General features: G+C 40.4%; 1 protein-coding gene across 3 annotated transcripts in view; it reads right to left on the bottom strand.

Annotated features, from left to right (window-relative positions):
• Nucleotides 1–4,852: 4,852 nt before the first annotated feature.
• Nucleotides 4,853–21,782, bottom strand: part of DIRAS2 (DIRAS family GTPase 2) — a 33,130-nt gene continuing 16,200 nt past the window's right edge. Inside the window, exons 2-3 of one of the 3 annotated variants that reach the window (XM_004087017.2) lie at nucleotides 21,037–21,154; nucleotides 4,853–8,883 (exon numbers count right to left, since the gene is read on the bottom strand). In XM_004087017.2, coding sequence (XP_004087065.1) covers nucleotides 8,248–8,847 — 600 coding nt within the window. In that variant the 5' untranslated portion in view covers nucleotides 8,848–8,883; nucleotides 21,037–21,154 and the 3' untranslated portion in view covers nucleotides 4,853–8,247. Of the gene's footprint in view, nucleotides 8,884–20,855; nucleotides 20,875–21,036; nucleotides 21,155–21,782 lie in introns of those variants that run through there. The other 2 variants (XM_030806513.1, XM_003279511.2) reach the window with 2 other exon arrangements.

Here is a 21,782-nt window from a genome sequence, read left to right as displayed (position 1 = left end):
TTGATGGGGGCATAACCTCCTGACAGGTTCATCTTGCCCTCTGCCCAGCGACGGCCAATTTATCAAGAGAGGGCAATTGCAATAGAGAAAGAGCTTAATACACATAGAGATGGCTAAGTGGTAGACTGGAGGTTTTATTATTCCTCAAATGAGCCTCCCTGAAAATTCAGAGGCTATGGTTTTTAAAAGGTAGTTTGGTGGACAGGGTGCTGGAGAATGGGAAGTACTCATGGGTTGGGTTAGGAATGGCATTATAGGGAGTCAAGGCTGTCCTCTTGCGCTGGGAGGGGGCCACAAGACCAGATGAGCCAGTTTACCAGTCTGGGTGGCACCAGCTGGTCCATGAGAATGCAGGGTCCGAAAAATATCTTGAACATCAATCTTAGGTTTTACAGTAGAATTGTTATATATAGGAAAAATTGGAGAGGTTAGAAATCTTGTGGCCTTTGGCTGCATGATTTCTAAGCCATAATAATTTCTTTTTTCTCTTTTTTTACCTTTAAAAAAATTTTTTTAATTTGAATGGGTACATAGTAGGTGTGTATATTTATAGGATATATGAGATATTTTGATATAGGCAGGCATTGTGTAATAATTACACTATGGAAAAAGGGGTAGTCATCCCCTCAAGCATTTCTCCTTTGTGTTACAAACAATTTAGTTATACTTTTTTAGTTATTTATTTTATTTTATTATTATACTTTAGGTTTTAGGGTACATGTGCACAATGTGCAGGTTTGTTACATATGTATACATGTGCCATGTTGGTGTGCTGCACCCATTAACTCGTCATTTAGCATTAGGTATATCTCCTAATGCAATCCCTCCCCCCTCCCCCCACCCCACAACAGTCCCCGGAGTGTGATGTTCCCCTTCCTGTGTCCATGTGTTCTCATTGTTCAATTCCCACCTATGAGTGAGACCATGCGGTGTTTGGTTTTTTGTCCTTATGATAGTTTACTGAGAATGATGATTTCCAGTTTCATCCATGTCCCTACAAAGGACATGAACTCATCATTTTTTATGGCTGCATAGTATTCCATGGTGTATATGTGCCACATTTTCTTAATCCAATCTATCGTTTTTGGACATTTGGGTTGGTTCCAAGTCTTTGCTATTGTGAATAGTGCTGCAATAAACATACGTGTGCATGTGTCTTTATAGCAGCATGATTTATAGTCCTTTGGGTATATACCCAATAATGGGATGGCTGGGTCAAATGGTATTTCTAGTTCTAGATCCCTGAGGAATCGCCACACTGACTTCCACAATGGTTGAACTAGTTTACAGTCCCACCAACTGTGTAAAAGTGTTCCTATTTCTTCACATCCTCTCCAGCACCTGTTGTTTCCTGACTTTTTAATGATCACCATTCTAACTGGTGTGAGATGGTATCTCACTGTGGTTTTGATTTGCATTTCTCTGATGGCCAGTGATGATGAGCATTTTTTCATGTGTTTTTTGTAAGCCATAATAATTTCTAATCTTCCGGCACTTTGGGAGGCTGAGATGGGTGGATCACCTGAGGTCAGGAGTTCAAGACCAGCCTGCCCAACATGGTGAAACCCTGTCTCTACTAAAAATACAAAAATTATCCAGGTGTGGTGGTGCATGCCTACAATCCCAGCTAATCAGTAGGCTGAGTCAGGAGAATTGCTTGAACCTGGGAGGCAGAGGTTGCAGTGAGCCATGATCGTGCCATTGCACTCCAGCCTGGGCAATAGAGAGAGACTCTGTCTCAAATAATAATAATAATAATAATAATTCCTAATCTTGTGGCTAATTTGTTAGTTTTGCAAAAGAGTCTGGTCTCCAGGCAAGGAGAAGTTTGCTCAAGGAGGGACTCTTATTATCTATGTTTCAAAGTTAAACTATAAATTCATCCCAAAGTTAATTTGGCCTAAGTGCAGGAATAGATAAGGGCAGCTTGGAGGTTAGAAGCAAGATGGAGTCTCTTAGGTCAGATTTCTTTCACTCATAATTTTCCTATGTCAGATTTTTCTCACTGTCATAATTTTTGCAAAGATGGTTTTAGGGGCACCTGTCTTCAGTATTTGCAGGCATTGAAGAAGCTTGAGGAGTTGTTAAGAATAGACAGGGTGCCATGCTTACATCAGGAGGGCAAGGAGGGGTGCTCCAGATGGCTGCTGGGGCTCAGACCCACAACCAGGGACATCACTGCCCACGTAGCCCTGATGGAACTCCCCAGGATGGAGCAGGTGGGCAGATGCTCTATACCTGAATTACAATTTTCTCTCAATGCTAACCTTGGAAAATGCTCTACACAGAGAAAGCCGAGACCCTCAATACCACTGATTGAAAAAAGTCACTAAAGGGGAACTTGATTTAACAAAGCCTGCTCCCATCTCCATCCCACCCCAAGACTTAGGGAGCTGGCAGGAATTCCCAATTAAACTTGCCTAACAGCAGTGATTCTTAAATTCGATTCCATATCAAAATTACCTACCAACACACAGTTTCTGTGAGGGGTAGGTGGTCTGGTTATCAATAGTTTGCAAAACTCCTTTACCAAGCGATTCTCATGTGCGACAGAACTAAAGAGCAAGTAGATTACAGCCTTGCATGTCAAAGTGTGGTCTCGGACCAGAAGCAGGGACATCACCTAGAAGCCTGATAGAAATGCAGACTCCCAGGCCCCACTCAGCCCCGCTGCCTCAGAGGCTATGGAATCACAAGACCCTGAAGTACTTCATTTGCACATTAAAGTTTGATAAGCACCAGAATACCCTTTAATGGTGCCTAATAGGGTCGGCTGATTGTCATTATCTCCGTAAATGGGAGCCCTGACTAATGTTGCAATAATGACCTGAAGCTGGGCAGAGGGTTGGAGTAGGGAGGGGCATGCAGACAGCAAGACCTGGAAAGCTGTTAATAAAGAGGCTGGAAGAAGCGGAAGTTTCTGGTGGTTTTTGTACTTGGGTACTTTGATTTTCACATTGCCGCCAACCTTCCAGATAGAATGCTACATAATCAGCAGATTTTTGTATGTTTCCTCTGAAAGCTCAATATGTGACAAGCCAGCTCTGTGCTTTGTGCTTATCATCAAATTAATCCTCAGGGCCACCACCCTGCAGATGTTAATCATTCCCATTTTGCAGAAGCACTAAGAGGGCAAGAACCTCCCCAGTGTCACTTAGTTATTCCGTTGCAGAGTGAGGATTTTGTTTTTAGTGTTTGATGGATTTTTCCTGCATCATCAAAATTAAGCTTTATTTTACAATTAGCGTGGAAAAAGAGAAATAAAGACCAAACAGAAGCAGTACTCAGCAACAACGCTAGGGCAGAAACTGTCCCCACAGGGTTGACAAGAATGGCATGCCAGGTTCTGGATAGAAATAGAGTCATAATTAAGCATTAATCAGGCTGCACTTTGGCCCACTTCCTTGTTGCTAAAAGTCATGTAGCACTAGATCCTGACCATTTGTATCTCTTTGTTCCTGTAGATAAGATTTCTGGCATTAAGGTTATAAGATGGTTTAAGAATTGATCTGCATCCCTGTTGTTCCCATAGACAGGACCTCTGACATTAGAATCATAAGGCTTTTGTTTAAGGATCACTTAAGATTTTTTCAGCCCCCAAATTCCAGCACCCAATTTGAAGACCCCACAGAAGGATGGGATCAGCATGAGACTGCAGCTTCTTCATCCTCATCCCACGACTTCACCCCGCACTCTTTGACCAATCAATGATTTCCACACTTCATGCTGTGGCCCCCTCCAAAACCCTTAAACTAACTAGCCCCATAGCCCTCTGGGAGATGGATTTGAGGTTTCCTCCTATCTCCTCATTGGGTGACCCTACAATTAAACCTCGTGCTCTGCTGCAACCCCATGTCTCAGGCATTGGCTTGTCCCAGACTTAACACTATCATTTTGTCAATGAAAAGAATCACTCTATAAAATTTTTGAAGACACTTATTCTGAGCCTAATACGAGTGACTAATGACCCTAGACACAACCCCAGGAGATCCTGAGAATATGTGCCCAAGGTGATCTGGCTACAGCTTCGTTTTATACATTTTAGCAAGACATAAGACATCGATGAATACATGTAAGATATACACTGGTTTGGTCCAGAAAGGTGGGATAACTCAAAGTGGGGGCTTGCAAGTCATAGGTAGATTCAAGAATTTTCTAATTGGCAATTGGTTGAAAGAGTTAGATTATTATCTAAAGACTGGAATCAATAGAAGGGAATGTCTGGATTAAGGTAAGGGCTTATGGAAACCAAGGTTCCTATTATGCAGAAAGAATCAGTAGAAGGAAATGCCTCTTACCAGACCCAAACAGTCTATCATTCTTCAGATGTTTTAATGTTAATGCTGGTCAGTTGTGCCTGAATTCCAAGAGGAGGAGGATATAATGAGCCATGTCTGATCCCCACTTCCCATCATGGCTTGAACTAGTTTTCGAGTTAACTTTGGAATGCCCTTGGCCAAGGGAAGCATCCATCAGTCAGTTGGGGGGCTTAGAATTTTATATTTGGTTTACAATTTAATAGCCTGGGGTTGTGGAGGAAAGCAGGATTAAAAAAAAGAGAAGGGAGTTTGTCTTCACTTCTTCTATTTTGACACAAGTAGGGCCCTGCCCTACTCCTTCCCTCTCACCTTAACATGTCTGGAGCTTCTGCTTCATTTCCACCCAATGACAGGGAGCAATGGGAAAGTTTCACGGGACACCCCAGGGTGAGCTACTGTTACCTATGCTAGTTCTGCACAGAGCCTGATATTCTCCTATTGTGGTCATAAGCACATAACAGCCACTGAGGGGTCACCAAGTCAAGGTCTTCCTAGACCAGCTAACCCCTTAAGAAATAGCACCACCTTCCAGCCAGGGTGTCATAACTGTAGCTTTATTGTAATATGTCCCATTATTTCCAGAACATCACTGGCAACTAGAAACTTGTATGCAAGGGTGATTTTTATAACCGCAGAGTAAATAAAATATAATAGAGAATAGACTTGTAACAATAAATACACTTTAAATATAAATATACACATTGGTATCCCACACATATAAAAGTCATGCTCTGCAAATACTTTGTATACACGCTGTCCTTGTGGGGTACTGAATTCCAGGATGTGTCTTCAAGGATTTACATGTGTCCTATTATTAGTTGTAGATATTTCCAGAGAACTTATGTAGAAGCAACACATTACAAATTTTGGGAAAAAAAATTATCACAGCGCAATTTTTAAAATATTTAATACATTTTTGTTCTACAAAGAATGCGCATTTCTTAAATATTACAAACAGTGAAACAAATATACTAGCTTACAGATATGTACAATTTATGACTTTATACTTCAAAAATGCAGGAAGATAAATTATATATTTTATATACATGTAATTTTAGATAGAATGAACAATTCAATATTGCTCTTGTGTTGGTCTTGCTGCATTGTATGCATGCCCATGGCTTGTTGCTGGATGGAGGAGGGGCTCGTGGGGACAGAAGGGAAGTCATGGAGCCCCATGCTCATGCCCAGAGCGCCATCTTCAAAGCAATATTTAATTAAATATTAACTTATTCTGGCTGGGTCAAAAACTGCTGTGCCCATATGCAATGTAGGATGTGTTTTCAAGAACCACAGCTACATATTTGGGAATGGAAACATACAAATGCTTTAAAAAAATCTGATTCTGTGATACTAACTCCTCAAACCCTGAGTCAATTGGGGAGCTCCTAAAAGATGATTTTGAGATAACCATCGATATCCTCAGTTCAGCTCATAGAAAATGATCTCAAAATGAAGACCCATAATTGAGGCTTCAATAGCCTTCCTAGCCTATAAATTCACAGGCAAAATATGAAGGAAAAAAACGTGTCCTGAATGAAATCAGATTTTCAGTAGTTACAAACTGCTCATGCTGATGAAGCCCTAAACACTTAAACATGTAGAAACTGATTTGAAAGGGATAAAAGAAATTCTGACTTACAATCAGTAGAAATGGGATGGTTTGCAGGAATATCTCACGTTAAAAGCCTTATTAACACTACAGTCAGTGGCAAAGATCGCATTCTACTGTTAGCAAAGAACCCACTCAAAATCTATACATCTGTTTTGGCCATGAAGTTCTGTTTCTTCTTCCATTTAACCTATACCCAAATTAAAACCTGATCATCTCTCTCTCAGAATAGAAACAGAAAAGAAAATGTCGGGACAAGTTGAAAAACAAATGTTCCAGAAAATCCGCCACTAAAGATCTCATTGCGAATGCTGTGCAACAGCTTTCTAGAACAGAACAATCCTGCTTGAGGAATTTGAAGGGGGCCACGGGACTGGCCCAAATGCTCTGCACCCCCAGCTGGCTCCCATGCCACTTTGCTTTCTCAGCTCAGCATGAGTGTTCCCCCTGTAAAGTCAGGGCAGTTTTGTTCTAGGAGATCATGGAGTCAAGCAGTTCTCAAAGGCACCTCCCACGCACTAAACACATCCCAAGGGTGAGTTATTGGGAGACCAGAGAGGATGAGATCAGGACAAGGGAACTGAACCAGAAAAGGCTAAAGAAAACTAGGACATATTGAGAGAGCAAGTGTGCTTTGGGGGATGGAGATGGCCACACTGCTGCTGCTGCAAGCCCTGCACAGGAGGGACAGGAGAAACAGCAGTTGCAGGAGGTGGCCCGGTCAAACATCCCCAACTTAAGCCCTACCTGTGCTGACACTGCCACCCAACAGCCAGGCAGCCCCCACCCCCAGGCAGGCCCACGTGAGAATGCAGCTTCTTCTGCCTGCCAGGCGGGTGACAGGAAGATTGCTGAGAGGATGATGCCACAGTTGGGGCCAGTAAATGTTCTGCCAACTGAAACAAACAGGAGATCTAACAGGCACTATCAGTGGGAGTTTTCAGGAAGCCAAGTCCAACCAGGCTCTACGATGGCAGAGCAATTAAGCTGATGGGCTCTTCCCAGGGCAGAGAAGCCTGCCTGTCTCCAGCCACCATCCTATCCCCAAGCTAACACAGGAAACCTGAAATGGCTGTAATTTGGCTTGAAAGATTAAAGATGCACACAAAATCATTAGGAGAAAAAGATAATTGTTTCTAGAGTGAATACTGTATTGAACAGCTCTTAGAAGACACATATAATGGAACATGCAAGAGAATTTACTATTACTTAAATGCATTTTTCAGGAATATATTTCCAATACAGATAGATCATCAAAAACACAGTGAATAACTTCTGTTTCAAAGTATTTCATTAAGGTGCAAAGTGTGGCATATACATGTTTGTGACACTACAAAAACAGATGTGCTTCTGGTTGTCTGATGGCCTTTGCTGGCTGCTACCCAGCTGGGTACAGATCGAGTTATTTAAGAGAAGAAAACCACCTTGGAGGAAAAAAAACGTCTAAAAATAGCGAGTTTATTTGCTTGTATTTAAAATCTGAGGGCTGAAAGAAGTTATACTCCTCACAAGTCAAAAGAAGAAAATCACATTTCTAAAACCCTCGATGTAAAACACACAGGAACATTATTGCGATGTTTTAATACTGTCACGATATCCTCACTTAAAAACTGAAGAACTTCTGACAGAGTAGCACACTATTAGTGCACTTATCCCTGCACATGAAGATAAATACTCTAATAGCTTAAAATGATACTTCCTAACTAGGTCTAGGTAAGGTGAACACATCCCCTCAGGGTAGCAAGGCTCCTAACAGGCCAGGTGGGAATTAAGAATGAACACCCTTTGGGGGAGAGGCTGTGTTTTTTAATCCCCTTTAACAAAAGTGTAAAATGGACCAAGTGTGGTCCACTTTGGACCATCTGATCTCACCTCTTCCTGCCCCTCCCCTCCCCCAAAGATGTAATTGGCTTCTGTCTGGGGTTGGTGCAGGTAGCTCTGGGTTAACACGCTCTCACATGCACGTAGATGACATTTAGTCCTCTCGGTAGATGTTGCTTTGTAGGTACCAGTTCTTCCTCCCTCCCACCTTCTGGTGTTCATCGCCACCTTCAGCAATTGCTGGCACCTCTCAGTTCCCGGGGATGCTGAGCGTGTTGGTTTTCACTTGAACCGCCTGGCAGATTCTGTGACTCCAGAGGGGGTGGCTTACTGTTGGTGGTGTGAAACGCCCTCTTAAGGACAATAGGACGCATCTCGATTAAATGCAATGTTTAACACGTGGGCATAATACATGCTACCCTGACGACGGTGGGTGTCATTTCGGGGGAGTGAGGTGCCGGGGACACACAGCTGCTCCTCCCGCAGGAAGGGCCTTCACATGATCACGCACTTGCCTTTGAGCTTCTCTTTCCTTTTCTGCTGCTTGCTCTTTTTCCCGTCGATCTGGAGACTCACGGTCCTGCGCTTCTCCAGGTTGAGCAGCTCCTGGAAAAGCTCCTTCACGTTATGGTTGAGCTTGGCTGAGGTCTCCATGAAGGCGCACTTCCATGTGCGGGCCAAGGCCTCCGCCTCGCTGCTCTGCACCTCGCGGCTGGGGCTCTCGTCACACTTGTTCCCCACCAGCATGATGGGGATGCTCTCCACGTCCCCTTTGATCTCACAGATTTGTTCATAGATGGGTTTGAGCTCCTCCAAGGACTGCCGGCTGGTAATGGAGTACACCAGGATGAAGGCGTGCCCTTTGGAGATGGACAACCGCTGCATGGCCGGGAACTGGTGGCTCCCCGTCGTGTCGGTGATCTGCAGTGTGCATATGCTCTTGTCGCAGCTGATCACTTGCCGGTAGGTGTCTTCCACCGTCGGGATGTAGCTCTCCCGGAATGTGCCTTTCACAAACCTCAACACCAGGGAGCTCTTGCCAACACCGCCAGCCCCAAACACGGCCACCCGGTAATCGTTACTCTGCTCGGGCATGTTGCTGGAGAGCTCCAACTCTCAGCCACGACGCACCTAGCAAAGGAACCAGATGTTTGAGAGAATTAATAATTAAAATATAAAAACACTAATAAGGATGGCTCTACCCTCTTTTTATAGCTTAAAAATGGGAGGTGATAACATTTAAAATAGCGACAATTCCAAATCCAATAAATTTGGTCAAGCCACCGTTTTCAAAAGGACAGACGACCTACTCAGGGGCTCACTGGAGCCCATCTGTTTCTCTTTATTGGACCATGACGATGAGCATCTTTGCTGCCACATAGGCCCTAAGCCCAGGGAAAAGATGCAAAGTGAGCCCAAGAGGCAGCACCAAGGAAAGGCAATGAGAAGATAAATTAACCAACCCCCAAAAAACACAGACACACATATGCACACACACATCACCATCATCAACAGCAGCATATCTTTGCTGTTTTACCTGAAGTATTGAGTACCCAATATATTGGTCATCATAATGTGTGTGTGTGTGTGTGTGTGTGTGTGTGTGTGTGTGAACAAATACTAGGAGAGGAAGATGAGTGAGGGAAAAGGATGTTCTTAATATTTATTCAGTGTTTATATTAACTCATGGAATCCTCACCACTCTGCAGAAGTTGGTGCCATTGGCTCTGTTGTACAATGATGAAACTGGAAACAAGGAAGAGATTGGGAATGGAATGTCTCTGATGTTACACAGCCAATAAGAGGGAAGGCTAGGATACAACCAAAGCATTGTGGATGTCAATACCCATCCCATAGGCTGTCTGTAGACAGAGCTGGTCCCAGTGACTTGGGCATTACTCAGGCCACAGTATAGATTGTCTCCATTAAGCATGAAGAGTTAACTAATAAGTGTGTATAGTCATTTCATTCATCAAAATTAAGATGAAATATAAGCTTTATTTTTAAGAAACATAAGGAATTGGGTATTACCAGGATAGTAGCATAAACTACTTATAAGCGTCATTAAAAATGAGGAGAACGCAGCAACTCTTCATCACAAACTTCACCCCTAGTCTTATATTTATTTTTATTCGGGGATGTGTAGATGTGCCTTCTTAATTTACAACCTATCAAATTTTTTTCATTTTATACCTTCTTTGGTAAAGAAGGACAGATAACACCAAGTAAAACAGAGAATTACACAAATTTGGAAAAATTTTTAAGACTGAAGTTGATGAGTAACATGGTAATGTGAAACATGGAACTCATTCTTTTCTGCAAGCAGGCATTGTGCTGACTTTTCACTTTTCCAGTTTTAGGGCAACTTCGGAAAAACAGTAAAAAGCTTTACTGAAGAAAATCAGTTTTAGAGTCCAGTAAAAGTATTACACATAACTACCAATGGAAGGAAATGTGTTTGTGCAGTGAATATGTTCTCCCGACAGACAGAACATCGGGTCAAAGCCCTGGACTGAGGCATCCCTCCTTCTCATTTTGCCTTGTGCATCTGCCTACAAATCTGCTCAATTCAATACTCGGCTGTTCTTACATGCACTTTGGAATCCCAAACCCTCCAAGAAACTAAGGAAACATCAGTGCTAACAGAGAATATAAAAGACTGTTAGGAAGTTCATTAACACCAAAAGATGGCAGAAGAGTCTGCTTAGGAATTTGATGAAGTTTATTAAATGCTTATGAGATAATTATGATTAATTCAAGGGTGAAGCTTTGTGATAAATTGTTCTACAATTTAAAAAAAAAAACTCAATCGTGTCTTAGTTTGTTTTCTGCCGCTATAACAGACTGCCTCAGATGAAATAATTTTAAAAGCAATCTATTTCTTACAGTTCTGGAGGATGGTAAGTCCAATATGAAGAAGCTGGATCTGGTGAGAGCCTTTTGCTGTGTCATAACATAGTGGAGGGCATGGCATGATGAGAGAGAGAAAGCATGTCAGCTAGGGTCTCTCTCCTCGTCTTATAAAGCCACTGATGCCATCACGGGCATTGCCTAGCCTCCTCATGACCTCATCTATTCCTAAAAGCCCCACTTCCAAATACCGTGAACATACACATTTGAGGATTACATTTCTAACACATGCACTTTTAGGGAACACATTTAAACCATAGAAAATGGCCAGTGGAATCTAATCTTAAGCTTCTTTCTACATCCTCAGAATGAAGCTCTCTTTTTGCTTAGAAGGGAGTTTCCTCACTCTGTTTTGCCTTGTAGTATGGTTATTTAGCTCCAGACTAGAGCATAAGCATCTAGCTGGAAGAGAACATATCTTAACAAGTTCTGCATCCCAATATATCTCAAACATCTCTTGGTTCACAGCACACATACTCTTTATGAGTTTGCTGAATATGTGGTCAGCTATGTTAAGGTGTCTCCATTATTAAACTGGCAACCAACTCATAGGAAGTAAATGCTAAACATAAAATAAAGTATTCATGGCTACAATTATTCATTTACCCAGAGAAATATCCACTGAGCTTCCACTAAACCAGGCTGTGGACAAGGGGCCAGGAAACAACTGTGCAGAGGGCAGACTTAAGGAAGGATCTCTATTCTCATGAAACTCAGAACCAAGTAAAGCAGACATCAATCCAAAAGATAACTTCACAAATATTTAATAAATTATATCATAGCAAGTGCTTCAAAAGAGAGGTCTGAAGGAATTTAATGAAATTTGAGATATCAGGAAGAATTTCACTAAGGAGGTGGCATGGAAGCATGAATCTGAAAGATGAACAGGAGTCAAAAAGTTGAAGGGGTATAAAGTTCAATGTGCATTTATGAGATAGGCTGGGGCAATAACTCCATAGTGATCTTCAACTCACTAACAAAAACCCAGACTGTAGAGAATCACTTGAACCTGGGAGGTGGAGGTGGCAGTGAGCTGAGATCACGCCACTGCACTCCAGCCTGGGTGACAGAGCAAGACTCTATCTCAAAAAAAAAAAATGTAAACTATTTTCTTCCATGTCAGAACCATTCATGTATTTCACAAGCATTTATAAAATGTCTTCTAGATACTCTGTAAACTCAATGCTTACCCAACAGCACTCATAGCATTAGAGGGGGGACAAGCATAGGAAAGTACACATTACACCCCTCTTCACAGATGCTGTGATCTAGTTATCAACAAAGGCAGGATAAGAACCTAGTAGGGAATCTAGCTCTGCCTGGAGCCCTCAGGAAGCATTTCACAGAGGGCTGGAACTTGCCAGATGGCGAAGTGATGAAAGGCATGTTAGTCAGAAGAAAGAACCTCATAGGAAGGAATAAATGAAGGAACTAGAGCTAATGCTCGTGCCATGTTAGACAGCTTGTGTAAACTGGCATCCAGGAGTGAATTTGTGGGAGCAAGTGAGTGGTGGCACTCACCATCAATCAAGATAAAAGGCGAAAGAGAGAAGCAGCTTTAGAGAAATGACAGCAAACAAGGAGAAAGGAGCTGTAATTGGGCCAGGTTTATGGGACAAATAGAGGGAGATATCTGGTAGGTGATTGGGGTTTAGTGTGAAAGCTCAGCAGAGAGGTCTCATCTAGTGATAAATATCTGGATACCATTCATACACAAACAGCGCTATAATAAACAAAAATTCTCCAGGGAGAGAGCATGTAGAATGAAAGGAGAATACCACACACCCAATCTGTTATATGCTATTGAGAGAACTTGGCAAGTTCCTTAAACTTTCTGCATTTGAGTTGCCTTAGCTAGGAAATGGATATAATAATGCCACGTTGTTTATGAGACTAATGTGGGGAGTGAGTAACACAATGCAATCAAGCACTTGAACAGCTCTCAGCACATAGTTTTTTGGCTATGTTCAAGAAGGACTATGCAGATAAGGGGTTCATAAAGGAGCAGTATGATGGACAAGGAGAAAAACTCGCAAGAGGGCAACTAGCTATTAAACTCATTTGACAAGATTTCAGAATACAACATTCATATAAAGAACCAACTGTATTTATATACACTTGCAATAAACAATCTGAAAATAAAATTTAAGAAAATAACTCAATTTATAACAGCATCAAAAAGAGTAAGATACTTAGGAATAAATTTGACAAAAGATGCAAAACATATCCGGAAATTACAAACATGGTTGAAAGAAATTGAAGACATGAATAAATGGAAAAACACCCCATGTCATGTATCAGAGGACTTACACTGCTAAGATAGCAATATTTCCAGGAATCACCTACAGATTGAATGCAATTCTTAAAAGCATCCCACTAGCTACTCTGCAGAAACTGACAAACCAATCCCAAAATTTATATAAAAATTCAAGAGACCCAGAATAGTCAAAACAATGTTGAAAAATTAAAAATGAAAAAGCTGGCAGACCCATACTTCCTGATTTCAAACTCATGACAAGGATATAATACATCAAGAAACTGTGGTACTAACACAGGATACACAGACAGATGAACAGAATAGAATTCCGAGTCCAGAAATAAACCCTCATATTTACGTCAATTGTTTTTTGACAAGAGTGCCAATAAAATTCAATTCAAGAGGGAGAAGGTATAGTCTTTTCAACAAATGATGCTAAAACAGGTAAAAGAATAAGGGGAGCACCTCTCCCTCACACCATACACAAAATTGACTCAAAATAGATCAAATACCTAAATATAAGAGCTAAAACTATAAAACTCTTAGAAGAAAACATAGGTATAAACCTTGATGACCTTGGAGTAAACAGTGTTTTCTTAGATGTGACACCAAAAGTATGAGCAACAAGATTAAAACTAGGTAAATCTGACTTCATCAAAACTAAAGGACACAATCAAGAAAGAAGTGACCCACAGAGTAAGTGAGTATTGTTATAAATCATCTATCTGATAAGGTACTAGTTCTAGTGTACACAAAGAACTTCTACGATTCAACAACAACAAAACAACTCAATTAGAAATGGGCAAAAGACTTAAAAAGACATTTCTCAAAAGAAGATATACGAATATATGGACTATATTTAATAGTCAATAAGAAGGTATACAAATAGTCAATAATAAGTCAATAACATGAAAAGATACTCAATACAATAGTCACCAGGGAAATGCAAATCAAAACTATAACAAGCCTGTAATCCCAGCACTTGGGAGACCGAGGCAGGAGGATCACAAGGTCAAGAGATCAAGACCATCCTGGCCAACATGATGAAACCTCGTCTCTAAAAATACAAAAATTAGCTGGGCATGGTGGCGCATGCTTGTAGTCCCAGCTACTCGGGAGGCTGAGGCAGGAAAATCACTTGAACCTGGGAGGCAGAGGTTGCAGTGAGCCAAGATCGCACCACTGCACTCCAGCCTAGCGACAGAGTGAGACTCTGACTCGTCTCAAAAAAGCAAAACAAAGGCTGGAGGCGGTGGCTCATGCCAGTAATCCCAGCATATTGGGAGGTCAAAGCAGGTGGATCACCCGAGGTCAGGAGTTCAAGACCAGCCTGGCCAACATGGTGAAACCCCGTCTCTACTGAAAATACAAAAAAATTAGCCAGGTGTGGTGGCGGGCACCTGTAATCCCAGTTACTCGGGAGGCTGAGGCAGGAGAATCCTTGAACCCAGGAGGCGGAGGTTGCAGTAAGCCAAGATTGTGCCATTTCACTCCAGCCTGGGCGACAAGATCGAAACTCCATCTCCAAAACAAAAAAAAACTATAAAGTACTACTTCATACCCACTTGGATGGTTATAATCAACAACAAATAAAAAACAAACCCAGAAAATAACAAATGTTGGCAAGGCTGTAGGAAAATTTGAACCCTTGTGCATTGTGCATTGCTGGCCAAAATGTAAAACGATATTGCTATTTTGGAAATAATTCTAGCAGTTCCTCAAAAGGTTAAACAGAATTATAATATGACCCAGCAATTCCCCTCCTTTGTATATACCCATGATAAATAAAAACACATAGCCACACAAAAATTTATACAATGATACTCATAGCAATATTAAGCATAATAGCCAAAAAGTGGAAACAGCACAAATGTTTGTAACTAATGAACGGATAAGTAAAATGTGATCTATCCATTCAATGAAATATTATTCATCAAGAAAAAGGAACTGGTACATACTGCAACATGGATGAATCCTGAAAATATTATGGTAAGTAAAAGAAGCCAGTAAAAAAAGACCACACATACTGTATGGTTCCATTATATGAAATATTCAGAATTGCAAATATATAAAAAGAGTATTTGTGGTTGCCTAGGGATGGGGTGGGGTAGGCACTGGGGGGAAACAAGAAGTAACTGATAATAGGTACAAGGTTTCTTTGGGGGAAATGAAGTGTTCTAAAACAGTGGTAATGGCTGTACTGTAAAACCCTGTGAATGTGCTAAAAACTGCTGAAATGTACACTTTAATAGGGGGAATTATATCTCAATAACACTTTTACTTAAAAATAGACATCAGGAGGGCCAGTAATCCACTGCATATAGTCCATTATCTACTGAAAATGATTCACACATATAGAGCATCAGGTCACAGACCCCAGTATGAGAAATAACCTGTTAAATGTAACAGACCTCAGCTTTATTCCTACTAGGCAAATAATTGAAATATCCCAACTATTCACAGTAGAAGATGAACAAACCCTGAAATATTCATACCATGAAAAACAGTACCCTAAATGAACACATTAATACCTTAAGAAAAAGCAATACTGGCCGGGCACGGTGGCTCATGCCTGTAATCCCAACACTTTGGGAGGCTGAGGCAGGTGGATCACTTGAGACCAGGAGTTCGAGAACAGCCTACACAACATGGTGAAACCTGTCTCTAGTAAAAATACAAAAAATTACCCAGGCCTGGTGGTGTGTGCCTGTAATCTCAGTTATTCGGGTGACTGAGGCACGAGGATTGCTTGAACCCAGGAGCAGAGATCACGCCACTGCACTCCAGCCTCTGTGACAGAGTGAGACTCTGCTGTCTCAAAAAAAAAAAAAAAGAAAGAAAGGAAAGAAGAAAAGAGAAAACAATACAAAAAATGATATATGCAACAATCTCTTTGAACCTGACGGTGGCCTGCTGGGTGCTGGAAATATTACATATCTTGATGTGGGTGGTGGTTACACAGATGTTAACATTGTTGTTATATGGCCATTATCTAGATTATCCTATCTTATTCATTTAAAATTATCATGAAAATAAAATATTTCAAATTTAAAAAATCTTTGAAAACTCAAAAATCCAATAGGATACATTTTCAGATCCCAGTTAGAGGAATAAGAGTGTTGTGAGATCAAGTATGATAGAAATAGAAAGTAAATCTTTGATTTCACAAAGCAGAGGTTAAATAAAGACTGAGAAAATTTTAGTTAAGTGACATTGTGGGGTGTGAAGAGAATAGAAGTTATGTTGCAATAGGCCTGGGAATAATGGAAATGGAAGAGATGGCTAGAAAGACAAGAAATGTAGATTTCTCGTGAAATAAATGTGGAGATTAAGGAAAGGAGAAAGAATGACTAGTATAAGGTAATGCAGAGTTAGAGCGGTAGGAAAGATTCTGTATAGATCTGGTGATGGATAACTGATAGAGCAGATCTTCAAGGAAGCAGGAGTCACTGGGGTCTAGGATGCACATGGCAGGTCTGTCTTCAAGGAGGGGAGGAAAGAGAGAAGAGAGGGCAGGTGTTAGTTCAGAAGCTCAAATTAAAGCTGCCCAGACCAAGCCAAATCACTCAACTCACAAACAGAGCAAGAGAAAGCCTGATTGCATTTTAATAATTTTTATAAAAGTATACTTTAAAACAAAAAAAATTGACATAATGCATGTATTTGGTTAAAAAATATAAGGAGATTATAAAATGTTCTTTTATGCATAGCCAGTCCCCTTCATTCAGGAGCACCTCAGTTTCTCTTTTGAAAAATAACAACTATTTAAAAGAATGAGAACTTAGTCATCATCTTCTGATGTCCATGATTATAATTTTAAATCAGGCATTTATTGTTTGAATAACAGATCTTCGCGTCTTGACTTACTGACTTTCGACCATATCTATCTACAAAATTAACACAATGACATTCCTTCCTCCACTACCCTGATTTTTGTTATAAGAAAAATAAAGTATGCATCAGCATTTAAGATTTCCAGCTATGTTATTTATAGTTTGTTCAAAATATATAAGTGTTCTGTGCTTTGCCACAGCCTGTTTCTAAATCCTACCAAAAGGCCAGGTGCAGTGGTTCATGCCTATAATTCCAGCATTTAGGAGGCTGAGGCAGGAGGATTGCTTGAGGTCAGGAGTTCGAGATCAGCCTGGGAAACATAGCAAGACACCATATGTACAAAAAATACAAAAGTAAGCTAGGCGTGATAGCACACACTTGTGATAGTAGCTACTCAGGAGGCTGAGGCAGGAGGATTTCTTCAGCCCAGGAGTGTGAGGTTGCAGTGAGCTGTGATCATACCACTGCACTCCAGCCTGGGCAGCAGAGCAAGACCCTGTCTCAAATACATACATACATACATACATACATACATACATACCCTATCGATAAAGAACATTAATAGGATTCTGTAACTATTTTTCACTGCAGGAGTAGGTAGTAGGACTGGACCCACTGAGAGAAGGATAATCTTCTTTCATCAAACTTTGCTAATTGAAGAATAATTTTCTGTCAGTAACATTTGGATCTTACTTTTTTCTGGAGTGCTTTTTCTTTTTCCTCTAACTCTTAGCTGCCAATTTTGGTATTTCAATTTGTCTCCTTTCAGCTATTTCAAGTGCTGGTATAAACAATACTAATAAATTATTTTAGATGGCATTAAAATTTCTGAATTCATGGCCTCTCGATTGATAGAGTCCTGAATGCAGCCCAAGTTCAAATTCTTTCTTCTTCAGACGTTATTTCATTTTTAAGTTTAGTATCCAGGCTTGTTAATGTAAAATCCAAAGCCAGTATGATTATCTTTCCTTTGTGAGAAATTTGTGTTTTTCCTTTCTCTTTGGAAGAGTTAGAGTTTTCTCTTTAACTTTGGAGTTATGAAGATTCACAAGAATCCATTCGAAATTGCTTTTTGAGGGCTGGAGGGGGAGAGAAGGGATAAAAACCCAATTTTTCCCAAAGCCTGGGGACATTTTCTTCTATTTTTAAAAATTACAACATTCCAACCCCTATATCTTTTCTGTTTCTGAAGCTTCTATTAGATGATGGATTGATTGTACCTATTCTTGATTTCTCCAGCATCTTCTATTTTTAATAACCTTTCTTGCACTCTGATTTTCCCTTTTTCATAGTAGTTTCTTATCTTAGGAAATGTGATACCATGCTGAATTTCAATGAGAATGCTCATTGTCATTGGTTGTGGCTGTTCTCCTCGCTTATCTGAGCTCTCTGTGTCTTTGTTTGTTCATTTTAATCCTTCTTTTTCATCTGCTCGTTTCCCCAAATGTCTGCTGGTCTCTGGTTTTCCATTTGATTTATGAAAGAATCATCACATTGGCTGGGAGAGGTAGCTGGAGTGTGAGTACTCTTGAAGATATGCAGTTCTGTTTATCGATAGGCCATCCCCTGAATGGGAAGGCTGGGATGACTTAATACACACCCCTGTTATTTTCCTTTTCTTGACCTTGGTTGAGCTAAACTGTCTCAACACTCCCTTATACTCCGAAAAAGCTTATACATAGACAGAGGAAGGAAAGGATTAAGAAAATAAAAAAAAAATCCATCCCAAAGTGCATAAAATACAAAACTGTAGGTCAAGAATTCAAAATGAGACCTCCTAGGCAGTGAAAATCAGTATTAGGCCTATAGGGCCTAGATTCAGGGAAGATGCATTTTGATTTGCTGAGTGACACAAGTTTCCCATTCAATAATATTTTAGAAGAAACTCGAATTCTTGTGCATGAGATAGAAGCATGATCTCAGGCAAAACAAACCCACAGCCTTTATCTGTATTTTACCCTAAATTAATCCTGCTTCAAAACACAGTTATGGAGCTGGGCATGGTGACACACATCTGTAACTCCAGCTACTTGGGAGGCTGAGGCAGGAGGATTGCTTGAACCCAGGTGTTCAAGACCAACCTGGGTGATACAATGAGACCCCGTCTAAACAAACAGTCAAAACTAGAGGGAAAATTATAGATTGGAAGAATTCAGATCTTTAAGAGTAAATGTTTAGAAAAGGTTGATAATTTAGTGTACTATTCTGTGCTAAATGTTCTATCTACAGCCTAAGCTAAAAAAAAGGTTTACGAAGCTAAAAGGTTTATACAGATTGCCTCTGCTCAATTACTGACTTGGTTTCCATGAAATGTTATTAGCTTTAAACAAATCTTATATTTGAAGTTGGTACGTGAGAGCACCTTAAAACTCTTAATAATACAAGGTAAATAATGGTCATTAAGAAACAACAATCAACAAAATGTAAATTCTTTAGGTAGGAAAGTGTACTTTTATGTATTTTTAGAATCTTGATTTAAATAAATGTTTACTTTATATTCCTTCTTAGCTGAATCTAAAAAATGATATATTTGTTAGTGGGAAATGTTTGATCATAAAAGAGACTTAAACATCCATGGCTCAACTTTATCCAGAAAAGCAGAATGCTTTTCCAGGAATCTTGTGTTGTAGTGTTATAAAGACATCTTCACTGGCAGTGGGGCAGGTACGGAAGCAAGAGACACATCCAGAGGGTCTCAGCTGCTCATTTCAAGATGCATACTACCTACAAGAATGAAGTCAGTGGAGATAAATGGGGCACTTCTTGGGATGGCGGGGATAGCATAAATTATTATTAAGGTTTCATATCCAAGAGGCCAATAAGCCCACAGCTTAAGTATACAAATAAGTTTCACTTATATTTGTCTAGAACAATTTCATTTGGGGAACAGATGATGGCCAAAAATTCCAAAGAGCCAAATAAAACATACTTAATGACACTTTTTTTTTTTTTTTTTTTGAGACGGAGTCTCACTCTGTCACCAAGCTGGAGTGCAATGGCACGATCTCGGCTCACTGCAACCTCTTCGACCTCCCGGGTTCAAGCGAATCTCCTGCCTCAGCCTCCTGAGTAGCTGGGACTACAGGAGGGCACCACCACCTGCCTCGGCCTCCCAAAGTGTTGGGATTACAGGCGTGAGCCACCACTCCCGGCCGCTTCATGACTCTTTTAAGACTGCCCAGAGCCTAACTACATTTTGGGCATTTTCTGATTTATTCATTTTCTATGTGAATAAGGAAAACAAAAAGGAAAATCATGTGAATAACAAACAAGATTGTTGTCTTGGTCAAGGGACTGGTGACCAATGACCAATGCAGCATGCTAACCTCTGCAGGGAAATAGTTACCCAAAGATAAAGTCAACTGGAGCACACGAATCTGGGTGTATGGAAAATAAAGTATTTGATGCCACTTATGAGGGCTTGATGCGCTGCTGTGTGCAGCTCAGACTATTTAATTCACTGTCAGCCCGTGGCTACCTATGTATTCTTGGTTAGGTGAATTTCTAGTGTTAGCCACCTAAAAGTTTACAAAATTGGCAAGGTACAAAAAATGATTCTTCCAAACAATCATGAATTATTTTGTTTCTCATGCTTTTGGTGTCATTTGAGAATCCATTACTGAATCCAAGGTCATGAAGATTTACTCCTATGTTTCTCTTAACAGTTTTATGGTTTCAATTCTTATGTTTAGGTCATTGATCTATTTGAGTTAATTCTTATACATGGTGAGAGGTAGGTGTCCAACTTCATTATTTTACATGTAGATATCCATTCATCCCACCACCATTTGTTGAAGAGATAATTCTTCCCCCATTGAATGGTCTAAGCCCCCTTGTCAAAAATAAATCAACTATAAACGTGAGTTTTTTCTGGAGTCTCAATTCTATCCTATTGCTCTATATGTCTGTGCATATGCCAGCACCACCCAATTTTGTTTACTGTAACTTTGTAGTAGATTTTGAAATTGAGAAGTATGAGTCTTCAACTTTGTACTTCTTTTTCAAGATCTTTTTATCTATATGAGGCCCCTTGTAATTCCATACAAATAGATAAATTAGGCTTCATCAAAATTTTAAAAATTTGTACAACGAAGGGCATTACCAAGAAAATTAAAAGAGATCCTTCTTTGCCGGGCACGGTGACTCACGTCTGTAATCCCAGCACTTTGGAAGACTGGGGTAGGCGGATCATGAAGTCAGGAGATCGAGACCATCCTGGCTAACATGGTGAAACCCCATCTCTACTGAAAATACAAAAAATTAGCCAGTGCGGTGGTACGTGCCTGTAATCCCAGCTACTCAGGAGGCTGAGGCAGGAGAATTGCTTGAACCCAGGAGGCAGAGGTTGCAGTGAGCTGAGATTGTGCCACTATACTCCAGCCTGGGTAACAGCACGAGACTCTGTCAAAAAGAAAAAAAAAAAAAAGAGAGCTCCTATGGAATGGGAGGGAACATATATCTGAAGAGGATGTAATATACAGAATATATATAAAGAAACTCTTACAACTGAACAACAAAAATACAAACAAGCCAACTAAAAATCGAACAAAGAAGTTGGGTGCAGTGGAACATGCCTATAGTCCAAACTACCAGAGAGACTGAGGCAGTTTGGGCCAGGAGTTCATGTCCAGCCTGGGCACCATAGCAAGACCCCATTTCTTAAGAAAAAAAAAAGACAAGGAACTTGAATAGATATTTCTCTACAGAATACATACAAATGGCCAACAAGCACATAAAAAGATGTCAACATCATTAGTCATTAGGGAAATGTAAATTAATGAAGTACCACAATGAAGTACCACTTCACACCCACTAGAATGGCTATTTTTAAAAAGCAGAAAATAAAAAGTGTTAGCAAAGATAGAGAGAAACTGAAACCCTTGTGCATTGCTGGTGGTAATCTAAAATGGTACAAAATCTGCGGAAGAAATCAAAGATAGAATTACTGTATGATCCAGCAATTCCACTTTTGGTGGAAAAGAAATGAAAGTGGGGACTCTAATAGATATTTGTGTGCCTGTGTTCACAC

Source organism: Nomascus leucogenys, chromosome 1a (genome assembly GCF_006542625.1).
Source record: "Nomascus leucogenys isolate Asia chromosome 1a, Asia_NLE_v1, whole genome shotgun sequence".
Lineage (NCBI taxonomy): Eukaryota > Metazoa > Chordata > Mammalia > Primates > Hylobatidae > Nomascus > Nomascus leucogenys.
The sequence above is the reverse complement of the archived record's forward strand: the minus strand, read 5'-3'. Positions and strand labels throughout refer to the sequence as shown.